This window comes from Amblyomma mixtum, chromosome 4, assembly GCF_055824585.1.
Source record: "Amblyomma mixtum isolate Tamu chromosome 4, ASM5582458v1, whole genome shotgun sequence".
NCBI classification, from domain to species: Eukaryota; Metazoa; Arthropoda; class Arachnida; order Ixodida; family Ixodidae; genus Amblyomma; species Amblyomma mixtum.
In genome coordinates, this window is record NC_143015.1 from 73,751,217 (window position 1) to 73,764,574 (window position 13,358).

General features: G+C 47.7%; 1 protein-coding gene across 1 annotated transcript in view; it reads left to right on the plus strand.

Moving 5' to 3' along the window:
* Positions 1-1,287: 1,287 nt before the first annotated feature.
* LOC149347017 (uncharacterized) overlaps positions 1,288-13,358 on the plus strand; it is a 74,551-nt gene continuing 62,480 nt past the window's right edge. Inside the window, exons 1-7 of the mRNA XM_089541462.1 lie at positions 1,288-1,837; positions 2,380-2,528; positions 4,998-5,146; positions 5,886-6,203; positions 6,618-6,721; positions 9,453-9,561; positions 10,307-10,494. Of these exons, the coding sequence (XP_089397588.1) occupies positions 1,671-1,837; positions 2,380-2,528; positions 4,998-5,146; positions 5,886-6,203; positions 6,618-6,721; positions 9,453-9,561; positions 10,307-10,494 (1,184 nt within the window). The 5' untranslated portion in view covers positions 1,288-1,670. The remainder of the gene's footprint in view (positions 1,838-2,379; positions 2,529-4,997; positions 5,147-5,885; positions 6,204-6,617; positions 6,722-9,452; positions 9,562-10,306; positions 10,495-13,358) is intronic.

Genomic DNA, 13,358 nt, shown 5'->3' on the forward strand with positions numbered 1-13,358 from the left:
GGCAACCGTGGAGACGCCAGCGACCTAGAAACTATGGCTAGGGACGTTTCAAAATTTTGCGACGCCATTTTTACCTAATTTTGCAACAAAAAGTACCCAGAAATGTACCTAAACAAACGCCATTTTGTTATGACGTCATTAAAAGTCACGTGACATGAGGATCGTCTTCCTCCATTTAGCCTTACGCGTCCGCGATGAGTCGCGCACTGCGCAGTCGAGGTAGTGATTAGCTTTTTTTAAAATTGTTTTAGGTAATCGAACCGAGCAAGGTTTTTTTAAGAACGTCATGGTATGTACTACTATTCTCTCGGACCCCTACTGCCCTACAGCCGAAACGGCCGAAACGGCTACTTTTGGCAAGGCTATGACTATCTTGGCATAAAAATCCAAATCAAGCCAATCCACAATCGGCGGTGTTTTGATAGGGTTAGGAACGGCGGAATCGTTACACAGAATCCAAAATAGGGCAAGTTTATCACTTATTCGTTCTGCTGTCGGCGAGAGGAGGCATAGCGAATATCACACGTTCCATTTAAGGGCAACGAATGTGCCTAAAAACCCAATTACATGACATCTTCTCTCCGAAGCGGGCGACGTGGGTGCCGCCATGTTGACAACGCTATTTTTCTTTGCGTACGCAAGAGCACGCACGCTAAATTCGAAAAATAGCGTACGTAACGCGAACGTACGTAAGCCATCGGTTTGAAATAGCGTTTGGCGCATGCGCAGTACGACTGACGCTATTTTATAGCGTACGCTATGCCTTTGCGTATGTCTACGTACGCTATACTAAAACCTTTGCGTACGCAATAAAATAGCGGATGTAGAATGCGCATGCGCAGAACGCTAAAAGAAGCTTGGCGTTTAGCGTACGCACGCAATTTTCTGGAAATAGCGTAGCGTCTTTGCGGGGCTTGCGGAGACAACATGGCGGCGCCCTGTTTGCCCGCTTCGGTTCTAAAATACCTCGTCATTGAGTTATTCGGGCGCTCAACTGGCAATAAATGGTGGTATTCGCTTCCGCTTTCTGTCGTTTCACTGGGACGCAATGCTATGTGCGATAACTTGCCGGTACTTTTGAGATAGCAGTCTGTTTTCAAGCCCGTAAGCCTAACGACAGGTTGTGTACACTGTCGTCATGGCAACGGCCATTTTTAGCGCTTCTCACATTTCCTTCCTCCATGACTTCTCAGAAGTTGGTTGGCTTGGTTTGGATCAAAACGACCTCAATTTTTTTTTTTCGACGTGTGGTGGCGCTAGGTACTTACCCAAAGGGGGCTGAACCTGGATGTTGTATGTCTACTTAGCGCCTATTGCGGAACGGTCCGCAAACGCTCACCTAAAAGTGTTGTTCGCGCTTTGAATTTAGCGTACGCAAACGTCTTGCGTGTTGCGTACGCAAAAAACGCAAACGCTATACTAAAACTTGGAACAAACGCTGGAACAAACAAACGCTTGGAACAAACGCTGGTGGTATGCATAACGTCGTGCCCGATAGCTTCGCTCGGCTTTGAGCTGGTGTTTCGTGGGTTTATTATTTTTTTAACAGATGTGTTCCAAGTGATGCAGGGCACAGAAACGGCATATTTTCGCTGGTCCAGAACGTGCTGAGTCTTGGTGCCTGTGTCATTTTAATCCGTGTAAGTTAGTCTCGGACGTCCGTCGACGCAATGTCTGATCAGGAGGTCGACGCGCTGAAGACACTGGAGGAATTTCTGGGCTTCAAGAAATCGCTGCCATGTGCTGTCGAACCGCTCAGAGACGTGAAGCGGGGCGAACCGGATGACCCGAAGATTCTTTTCTGCCTCGATATGATCGGAGGCTCTCTGGAGGACAGGTCAGCAGAACAGCACTACACACGCGATCTAAACCGGTCAAAATTGACAACTCTTGAAGGAAAAAAAAAGAATGCCACTGTTCGATGCCGAAAAGTAGTACTTACTATCGCGTGCAAATTGAACACGAGCAGGGCAGCGAAACGGTTGCGTAAGGATAAAAATACTTCGGTTGTTAATGGTATTTCCATCCATAAACACGCGTAGCACGCTCGTTCAGCGATTGCATGTTTGATAAATATCCGAAGTTGACCAATAGCACTTTCTTCGGATACGGACTTGGTGGATTGTTCTAGAGTGAGAACAAAAACTTAAATTTCGGAGGGACGGGACCGCTAATTATGAAAGAAGCCAGTTAGCACATGCTGTTTTGTGTTTCCTGCGACTGCATGCATCGCTGTCAGTGATAGCCGAATTTTGTCGTACTTTGTGATTGTTACTTAATTCCTATTAAAGTGCGTGAACACCCTTCAGCTGGCAGCTTTGTGTTTTTTGTTCTTTTCACGGTAGCAGATGTTGAAGGCTACCACTTGTTTCCTGCTAGGTTCATCCACGGCTGTGAGAACTCTGACAGCTACCGGTTCCATCACTGGCACTTGATCAACAGCTTCGTCTACTCTTCACACCACCTTGTCACGATCCCGCCTTCCGGGTGGATTTCTGCTGGTCACAAGCATGGCGTCAAGGTTTTAGGTGGGTTGGCCAATTCATACAACGGTTCAGCAGGATGTTTGCATGCAGTTGCTGCAGCTTGGGTACTTTCTTTTTTCTGAACAAAGCACTGAATATTGGTAGACCCCATCATCAATGTTTTCCTCATGATGATCATGGCCACTTATGGTTCATTACAATCTATTCAAGATACTGTTTGCTAGGAAGATAATATTCCAAACATTAAAAACCTGGCTACGAGGATTGGAGTTGAACCCATACCGGTGCCTGTTGCCAGGATGGTAACTGGAACCTACAACAGCAACTTCACTGAGACAATCAAAGCTGTTAACCAGGGAGAGACCATACTAAGTGCGTTGAACCCCACGAGATTTAACCCCTAGTAAGAGCACTCATCAGAGTACAGGGGGGTGTTGTGTCGGAACTAGCAGTGTGGGGAACTGGGCAGTGTATCGTTGGTTGTGCCGGCAGATTAATAGTCGGGACCAGTTCTGCACAGGAACGTCAATGAGGCCTTTGTTCATGCTCGATTTATACCCTCAAATGGAAAGGGCACACTACTTCCAAGCATGTGCGCCGCAGACAGAGAACGTGAGCACGCGTCTCACTTGGCTTACCTAGAACACTGGCATGCGTCCCGCTTGGTTTACATAGAACGCCGGCATGCGTCACACTCGGCTTGCCTTCATAATACAGGCAGTGACATCCTTGATCATGGGAGCATGTACCACCCTGACTGCTTGGAACGGCAGTCATGATTTGGTGTACATGCTCTGAAGAATACATTTGTTACTTACCTAACAGTGCATAAAAGAGGTAGTGCTGGAAATGTTATCTGATGTGTTAAGTGCAGTATGCCGCATTTCTACCTCCATTACAGGGGCTGCCTGTTCAATGTGCATAGCATGTATGAGTATCTGCGCACAAGACGGCTAATGTACAGCACTGTAAAACGTTCACACTACTCTCTGGTTGAACAAGCCTGCTCCGTAACACAGCAGCTTCAGCACCTCTTGCTGCCTCTCCCAATCGAGCAATTCCGTGAGGAGCTACAGAGGCTTTCCTTAGGCACCAGTCCGAATGTTTGAAACGGAGTTTTCTCTCTTGGTGCTCTGCTGCAGCTCGCCTAGTGTCTCTGGCTGCAGTTCCTAACAGAGTATCTTTGTATGATTGAAACAGCGCAAGGCCGAAGGCCAAGGAAGAGAGCAGAGGAAAGGAGGAAATGGACAACGCTGTGCGTGCCAAATTCGTTTAGGCACCAAAATAGGAAACAACGCAAAGAGCTCATTCATGCACCCGGATCCCTGGTAGCCAACACAAGCTAAGATGTGCAATTCAGGAAGCGAACTTCTTTTTGTGTTAAAGATACTTACGGAGAACTTACACATGTATTGCCATACTTCTTAATATTCGAAGCCTATCATTTCACGACACAGCCGGTCTTTGTTCCCAGCAACAACTCGGCAAAAATTAAACTGTGGGGAGCAATCGGCAATGCATGCTGAGGTTATGAGACCGCAACAATGTTGATAACAAAGAGTCTCATCATTTGGGGCCGAAAATGAGATGGACATCATGTCGCTGCTCTCCTTCAGTCGCTTTAGTCTGCACTTCTTACAGGTGCCTTACTTTCTTGTACCGATGATTTGGTTAGCTGGACCGACTGTATGTGCGAAAAATTGTTATTTTTCTCAAACTATAATGATCTTGAGCCTCAAATATTGTGTGCGTAGACAGAGTCCGCTTTATCAATTTTTTTCAGGTCATGTAAAAGATACTACGTTTGCCGTTGACCATTCTTTCTTCACAGTGGTATGTGAAACGTAAATGAAGCAGGTCAATGGCAGACAGAAGAAGGGAAAACATAAGACCAGTGGCGTGAGATTGGAGTTACACTGCAAGGATTCTATGTGTTCGTCGTGTTCTTTGCCAGAGTTGTGCAGAAATGTTCCGCAGAAGTAGTTTGAATGCCTGCCCTTGTTTATGAGCAAGAAGCGTCAGGTAATGCTGTTTGACTCGGGGAGCTGATAGTGGCAGATGCTCCAGTCTGTATGGATGTCATTAGCTGAAGCGCTTGTCCCTCTTCCAATTTCAAAACAATGTAAATGTAGGCATCGGTGAGTAAGAATTACAAATTAGAAGTGTATTGTTCGGTCAGCTGTTTTGCTATATTTCATTGTGCCACACTGCTTTTTTATGTGTCGCTTGTATTTGCGATGCTTTTGGAGCCAAATGTCGCAGCTTTGGAATTCTCTGAGGGACCTTGGATTGGGGCTTACTGGAATGCGTTGATGCTCTCTGCAGATTCACCAGCTTCTATACCGTACGTTCCATGAAAAATGCGTAATGACAGTCTGGTTTTGTGAAGGTAGGGCCTGCATTACTAAAAAACAAAGGAGGTCTGAATTGGAAAGCACAGCTAATGTCACATTTGACGGACATTCTCAAGGTGTAGGCTCCTGCATTAAGTGACTGGTTCTGGCCTTTCAGGGGCCTTTACCGTGGAGCCAGGCCCAGGTGCCAAGATCCTCAGCAAGATCAGAAAAGGCAACCTTGTGTCCATAGTTGCGTCCCAGCTGGCCCACATCGCTGCTTCATGCAAGTTTGATGGATGGCTCATCAACATCAAGTGTGGGATGGTTGGTGCCATTTGTAACTGTGTCTCACTTCCTGGCATACATTAGTTTTCAGTGCAGAAGGCGTTTATGGATTCACATCCCTACCATTGATTAGTTTTTTTGTTGAGTAGAGTTGTTAATGCTGCTGGGTGTATCTTTTAGTCTCTGTGTAGGTGCTATACGCGTGGCGTCATTTGAAGGGGTAAGGAATTTCCCGTTGAGAAAGTTTAGTTCGCCGTAATTGTGGTAGGGCTTCTTTCATGTGCTCTAGAGCAAAATGTTGATTCTTGGGCATGGTCATTTTCAGCATTCTGCAGGTTATCTCAGTGAAAACAGTGGGCACACCTCTTAGGTTCGTCTAGTCAGAATGGCCCTTGGTGCCTTGCATGCGGGCAAAGAAACAGGAAGTTTGTTACAAGGCACTGCGTGGCTTTTCACAAAGATATATTGACTTTAAATCCCTGCTTAGCAGAACGGAACACTTACTAAAACTGGTGATCATACAAACGTGTAGAGGATATAAATTCCTTGACACATCCCTGTGTTAACCAAGTTTGTGGACAGCACGGAACTAGGAGTTGCGATGGTATAAGTTTGGCAGCCCTTTCGGTGTGAGGATGTATACGGCTAACAGAACCGCTGGAACCTGAATGGAAAATGTGGAAATGTGGACAGTAGTGTTTCAAGGCCGCTTAGCAGTCATGTGCTTGATCAGCACAAAGCAGACTGAGATGAATTCCGTTGTGGCACCTGTTTCCAGGACGAGACCTGTGGCCACTTCCTGTTGGAGTTCCTCAGGGCCGTAACCACGGAAACTCACCGCTCTGTGCCTGGCTCATTGGTCATCTGGCACGACAGTGTGCTGCTGGACGGCAGGCTGGACTGGCAGAGCGAGCTCAACGAGAAGAACGCGTGCTTCTTCGACCTCTGCGACGGCATCTTCCTCAGATACGGCTGGACCGAAGGGATGTTGCAGAAGTCTGTGGGCCATGCTGGCAACCGCAAGAGCGACGTCTATGTCGGCATCGATGTGTTTGCACACCAGACAAAGCACTTTGGCGGCAGTGAGGCAGTCAAGGTGAGTGCAGCTCAGCCAGTCGTCTCATATGATTGGCTCGGGATAAGAGCTGGGGTCAAGGGGTTCACTTAACAGAGACACCACTAGTTGTTGAGAGTTAGAAGAGCACTGTGCATGCTCTTATATTTGCAGTGGGGGAAGTGAAGTGCTGAAAAAAAATTGGGGTGCAAAAACAAACAACGTACCCAGCACTTGTAGACTAAGAGGAAAGTACATCACAATAGTGGTGCTCCTATTTTTGTTTCGGAATTGATCTTTGCTATTTCTGCAGATTTGTAAAAGTGCATGGCTTCTATAGTGAGTAAAAATGAGGCAATCTCTTTCACAAACCTGACATTTTGATTGATTGTTTTGGCAATGTGCTCACCACAAGGGATGACTGTGTCAGTGTTGGTGACTCAAATTTTGTTTCAGGAAGTGGAAGTTGCTCACAAGCATGGCTTGTCGTCAGCCATTTTTGCTGCTGGCTGGGTGTACAAGAACCAAGACAAGGTGCAGTCTGCAGCCAATCAGCGCCGGTAAGTTGGGCTGAAGGTCTCTGTTTTCTATGCTCAGTGTGGAACGTGCACTGCAAATTGTGATGCATCGCTAAGTATTAGTTGTGGAATCACTTTTGGTTTGGTTTGGTTTATGGGTGTTTAACGTCCCAAAGCGACTAAAGCTATGAGGGACGCTGTAGTGGAGGGCTCCGGAAATTTCGACCACCTGGGGTTCTTTAACGTGCACTGACATCGCACAGTACACGGGCCTCTAGAATTTCTCCTCCAAAGAAATTCAACCGCCGTGGCCGGTATCGAACCCGCGTCTTTCGGGTCAGCAGCCGAGCACCATAACCACTGAGCCACCGTGGTGGCATCACTTTTGAAGTTTAGGCTAAACCTTTCTGCTAGCTAAGTTGCTGGCTAGCTTGCTTTCATATTTCGTGCAGAAGTTGCATTCTGTCTTGAGTTTTGTTTATTGCCTATGGAGTATACTTACCGTATATTGCCGATTTTAAGTCGACTCCGATTATAAGTCGACCCCCCAACTAGCGACCCCCTTTGGGCCAAAAAAAGTTAGACTCCGAATTTTGGTCGCGCTGCCGTGCTTTGCGGCCCTGCTCGCCCAAAAAGTTTTTCAGAAGGCTGAGTCATAAAGAAACATTTATTCGTTCACGAGACATCTCTGACACGTCGTCGCTTGTGAGGAAACAGTCGTGATCATCATCTTATGAGCCACTGCTTCTGCTGGTCGTCGGAAGCGGTGCCGAGATGCAGCACGTGGGAAACGCCGCAGAGACCATGTCTGTTGGTAGTCCATACCAGGCATCGTTGACCCATTGAGCCACTTCGCCCAAAGAAGCTCGCTTCAGCCGCCCTGTTGGTGTCTTTGGGTTTTCTTGCTGGAGCCACTTGTTGTAGAATGCACCGATGCAGTCTTTGAATGGCTTGTTCAGCACCACATCCAGTGGCTGAAGAATAGGTGTCAATCCGCCCGGAATGATGACCAGGTTGCATCCTGCGTCTGCTACCACTTATTTCACACGGTCGGTTATGTGGCCATGGAAAGAGTCCAGGATGAGCAAGCAGTGCCCCCAGACGCCTGCACCACACGAGACGAAACCATTCGAGGACCACTTCATCATTAAAAAATCCCTTCTCATTCACCCGTGCGATGACTTTTGGCGGGAACTTTTCCTTCCTCTGGATCGTTTTCCTCTTGAACAGAAGGAATGGCAGTAACTTGTGTTCATCTGCCGTACAGCATAAAATGACCGTGAAACGGTTGTGCGTGTTGCCCATTGTCAGCAGGCAGACCTGGCGCTCCCCTTTTGCGGACATGGTCTGATTGCTAGGCATATCAAGCCAGACTGGAGTCTGGTCACCGTTGCCTACTTGACCAATCAGGAATGAATGTGTTGCCCTCAGGTCATTCACGTAGCACAGAAAAGCGCTCCGTTTTTCTTCGCAGGCTTCAGGCCTGCGAAGCATACGGTTGGCATACAGTCGTTCGTCACCTTAGGTTTGGGCCGTTCCTTTTCATGAAATTCGTCACCCACTTCTAGACACTTTAAACTTCGTACGCGGGATGCACATCTCTTCCGCGACAGCGCATGCCTTTGTTTCAATGTCACCAGCAAACACTCAGGCTCTTGCTTCTCTGGTTGTGAACCCAATCTCGAACTGTCTCCTCAGCGGCAGGGTATTGTCCGGACTTCAGCCCGCGAAAGGAACGGCATGTAGCAGCGCATGCAAAAAGCTTGCTTCTTTGTTTTCTCCAGCCTCTCACGCACTTTTCTAAGATGTCAAACTTTCGCCCTGCTGCGACGTTGTTTTCCGACTCGGCGTAGAGGATGACTTGCTGCTTGAAAGCTGCGCGATACTGTTGCCGAGGTTCCAGTGGCATCTTGTAAGGTGTCCGTCGGGCAGTGACACAAGCCACATACACCGCTGTTAGCTGTCACATAGGCGGTGCGACGTGCAGAGATGGCAAAAGGCACACAAAAGCGTGCATTGCACAACAACACGCGAAGATGCTTCTCGGCTCATGTGACTGGTCACGTGTGGTCCAATATTGGATTGGATTTGATTGGATTGGTAGCTGTCCCATTTGTATCAAACATTGCCAGCCCGCCCGGCTTTGGCTGTTTTTCCGCGGAACGCCCGCGGTTTGTTGATAACAAGTTGCTGTCGTATTAAAACAAACCTTTAGTGCATATCTCAATTAAATTCAAGCTTTTTAAGTGCATCCACTTTCGCACTGTGTCTGACAACTATTATGGAACTACGAGCGCACGGGGCTTGATATTATCCGCGACTCGGTCGAAATTACTTTGGACCCCACATATAGGCCGACTTTAAGACTCCGCATATACGTCGACTTCGGATATAAGTTGACCCCCAATTTTGGAAGGACATTAAAAAAAAAAGTCGACTTACACGTGGCAATATACGGTAATTATGTTGCAGTTATGATAAACAGTAGTCCAAGACTTTCTTATTACGCTTAATGCTACATTTGGTTGTAGCATCTGCTTGCTTGTTTTGTTTATACCAGATTAAATTGTGTTATATCATCTTGGACAGTTTGAACTTCAAACCAGTGAAGCTAAGTTTCAATGAAAAACATTGCTGGTGCCACGTGTTTCTAGAAATGTGAGACTGTATGAAGGAGCAGGATAATTGTGAGGCTTCTGCAAGACTTGTTAGGTATTTTTTTTTCCTTGTGATGATTTATTTTTATTTGTGCACTGTGTTGCAATCTTTGCAGGTTCTGGGACTGTCTACAATGCTGCTGTCACGAGTGGTGTATTCGGACACTGCCGCTTCAAACCAGTTTCTGTCAGGGATTTGGCCAAAAACTCTTCGAGGCAGGCCAGGTCAGCCATTTTCTTTGCATCTTTTAACTACATTAAAGGGACAGTGTACTGCCGGAGACGAACATACAAATACAGGTTTATTATTGTAGATTTTGTCTTATGATGACAGCAGCACGGGCACAGCTCGGTAGTTTTCGCAGGATTATGCTGAAGGTTAGGCCAGAACTTACAGTTTCATTCAGCTGTGTTAAAACTTCATGGCTGTCCAAGTAGTCTGGTTACGACGCCTGTTGTTGATATAATACACTTCATTAGTAAGAGTGAGGGCAAAACAATTTCACCTTTGTTATTTTTTCTGGAAGAAACTCCGGAATCGGCTTGATTTTTTTCGCTTGTTGTTACTGTTGTTTGCCCTGCTCATGACCTCTAATGTTTTCGAAAGGGCAGGCTGCCACTATGCTGCTGGTGGCAGTGTGCCACGGGCTATGAACTGCCTATACCAACTTGGTATGCTACCTTGAATATAATGAACCATAGTATGCCACCTTTGGGATAACGAACTTTAGTTCATTAAACTTGGATGTACTGAACCTAAGTATGCCACCCCAGATATAACAAACTTTTGTATGTTAACCTTGGAAATAACGAACCAAAGTGCGCTACCCAAGCAAGGTACACAGCATTATATATCTTTCTGGATATTAGACGTCATAAGAAACAGCAAAAGGGAGGACGCAGGTTTTCTAGTTATGCACGCGAGTTACAAGCGGACAAGACGCTGCTCCACACGACCGCGTCGGTGCAGGAGGTGAGCTCCATGTCCTGGTCCGACCTGTCCCAGCAGCAGCTGCAGCCTTGCGACCAGGGACGCTCGCTGTGCGACGGCTGCGGAGTGGCCGAGGTGTGCACGGAGTGGGCGTACAACGGAGGGGGCTGCCTCCTGCTGCGCTTCACCCCGGATGTGGCCAAGCCCAGGGCAGCCCCTTACTTCAGGTGAGGGGGGGCAGCATTTCTCTGGGGACCCAGAGGAAGCAGGTCTTATTGCCCTGAAGACCTCATCAGGGGTGTCATGGGAGGGGGGGAGGGTGTGTAAGAAATGATCAACACTCCTTTGGGAGACGAGGGCTTTAGTCATGACCCCACGTTCCTTAATGGGAGTTTGTTAATACAGGGCACAGTTAATACAACCAAGCAATGACTGCTTCTTAAGCACTGTAAAAACAGTACAGTGGATCGATTTCAGAAAGTCCACTGTGCATGCGTGCATTTACCAGAAGCAGTCAAGCGCCGTGTTGGCTGTCCTTCACGGCAGTGTCTGTACGACTACCCACCTTATTTGGTGCCTTGACTGGCATTACAGGGATCCTGAGAAGTTGAAGTTTGGCTTGTATCGACAGAATACCAGCTCCTGATTACAAAAAAATTGGCTGTGGCTTAGCTATGGTTAAGCCTGGATAAGCGAAAAGCTCTCGCTGCTTTTCAGCCACCTCCCAAGCTACCACTTCTGGATCGGTCTTTCTACGCCGTCCGACTGTTGCTTCTTCTTCTCCTTCCATGGCGAGTTTCTGCGCCTGTTCTATTGGCAAGCACGCCTTTTATACCTCTCCTTTCAAATGTGCACTGTGCACGGCTGCGGCGAAAGGTCAAACGGTGGCGAGGATGGCCGCCTCTTCTATGGCCGCCGCTGCTCACGCGTTCTCGCAACGCCTTGCTAAAGAACCTTCTCCTCTTGGGATGGCGGCAGTGACCGCGCGGCAGCGGCGAAGAGTAAAACGGTGGTGAGGAGGAGAAGCGGCGACGCTCAGACGACGGAGTCAGCACGCGGAGGTGACGACGGCTGCGGCAGCAGCGGCCACTTGCGCTCCGCGTGACGTCGCTCGGTTTCGTGCATGCGCAGCTGTGGCTAAAATTGATCACGGCGCACGCCAGACCCGGTGTTGACGAGCCTAGTGAAGTTTTTTGCTTCAAAAAAAAAAAAAACTCTTGCTGAAATCAAAGCTCCTGTAATGGTGAAAAGGGCAAGAAACAGGTATGCTGCCACAGGCCAGTCTCATAATTACAAGCGCTGTGATGAAATACCGGACTACTACACCTCGGATTTCTGAGGCTGACAAACTTGCATGAAGTTCACGTTTTGATATTGAAGTATGCAAGTTTTGTTTTGAAACTGCTTGTGCACTTTTATCACTTGAGGAAGACGGGAAAGTGACAACCTCAATGTCGGAAGCCAATGAAAACCTATACTTGGCGACGCAGCTGCCGGCCAGCTGAGTTTCGGTATGTTTTAGTGCTTCGCGGCTGTGCGCTTTGCGTGCCCGCGTGGTTAGGTTTTTGACGCACCTTGATTTATATGTGCGGAGCAGCAGAGGAACTTCAGGTGTCCGTCTAAGTGCTCTTTGCACGAAATTCATGCCGGGGCACACACCTGCGGTGAGGAAAACACCTGTCGCTATCTAATATTGCACGCGCTTCCACGTTAGGGAACGCACCGCTCAGCGAGTTCCTTTCGTCAGCGTATGAGCACGCTGAGCTGCGTAACCAGTGCTACGAGGACTGTTATTACAGAATTGAAATATATGTCCATGCATAGTCTGCTCATTAACAGAACGTGCTGTTGGCGAGTTGGTTCGACATGAGTGTAACAACCGGCGTTGAGACAGGGATGAAAAAATTTTTGAACGACACACGTAAGGCACACTGACAACTCGAAGTTTCTTTCCTGTTACACAGATTACCATTCAAATACATGTAAGGGCCACACCTTTTTTTCCAGATTTCAGGGCCAATTTTCTGGGTGCGGCCCATACACGGGATGTGCGAATTTTTTTTTTGAAGTAATACACAGAGATCAAGGAATGAGCGGCATATATTCTACATTCAGTCATAACTCACGGAGTCTCCCGACTCCGAGCTGGTGCTATGCTCTGGCGCATGCTCATCCCTCAAGAAATCTCGCAGCATGTTGATTGTGAACGCGTAGCTGTTCCGCACTTCCATCACGTAGCAAAGCAGTTCTTCTTCCAGATCTGGACGCTTGCATGGCTTGCCTGGGAAAGTTCATCCCTTTGGTTGTGCCATCGTTGAATGCACTTCCTGGCCTGCACGCTTGCCGTATCCGAGAGCAAACTCCTAGCTGTGTAGCTATTAAGGTGGTGGTTGCCCATCGTGCTAAAGTTGCAGCACTCAGCGACAGCAACCGAAAGCCACGGCTGCGGTGAACTAACATGCTACCACAACTCCCATGTCTTTGAGAGCCACAAAAAGCTGGAGGGGATGATACTGATGCCGATATAAATAACAAGCAAGCTTGCAGCGGAAGAAAAAGTTGACGGGTGATCATGGTAACTCAGGCCTTTGGGCGCCATTTGGAAGCTCCTGTGCGTGCGCGTGGCCTCCGTGATCAAATGCCCAGTTGCTCGCAGCCGGAGCCAATCACGGGGGCCACGGCACATGCATTTTGAAGGCTGTTCCTGCGTGGGTCATGGAAAGTTTGGGTGCGGCCCTTACATGGATATATTTTTTTTTTTCATATTTCCTTCAGGAAAACAGGGTGCAGCCCATAAATGGGTGTGGCCCTGACACGCGTTTATATGGTTTATATATCTGCGGTCAAGAATTAAACATGAAGAAAAACTCGCATCAAGCACATCTCGTGAGAACAAGTGTCATTCGTGCACTGCACCCCAGAAACGCTGCCTCCATTGCCGATAGAGACACTGACTGCTACTGATGCAAGATTTGCCACGCTTCCTAATTTCCAAAGCTTCAGGCATTTCTCTGGTTATTTGGGTCGTAGCTCTTTTCAGTACGCATGGGTTGGCATTTATGTTTTTCCGGTTTTTCTCCCAGCAGAAATC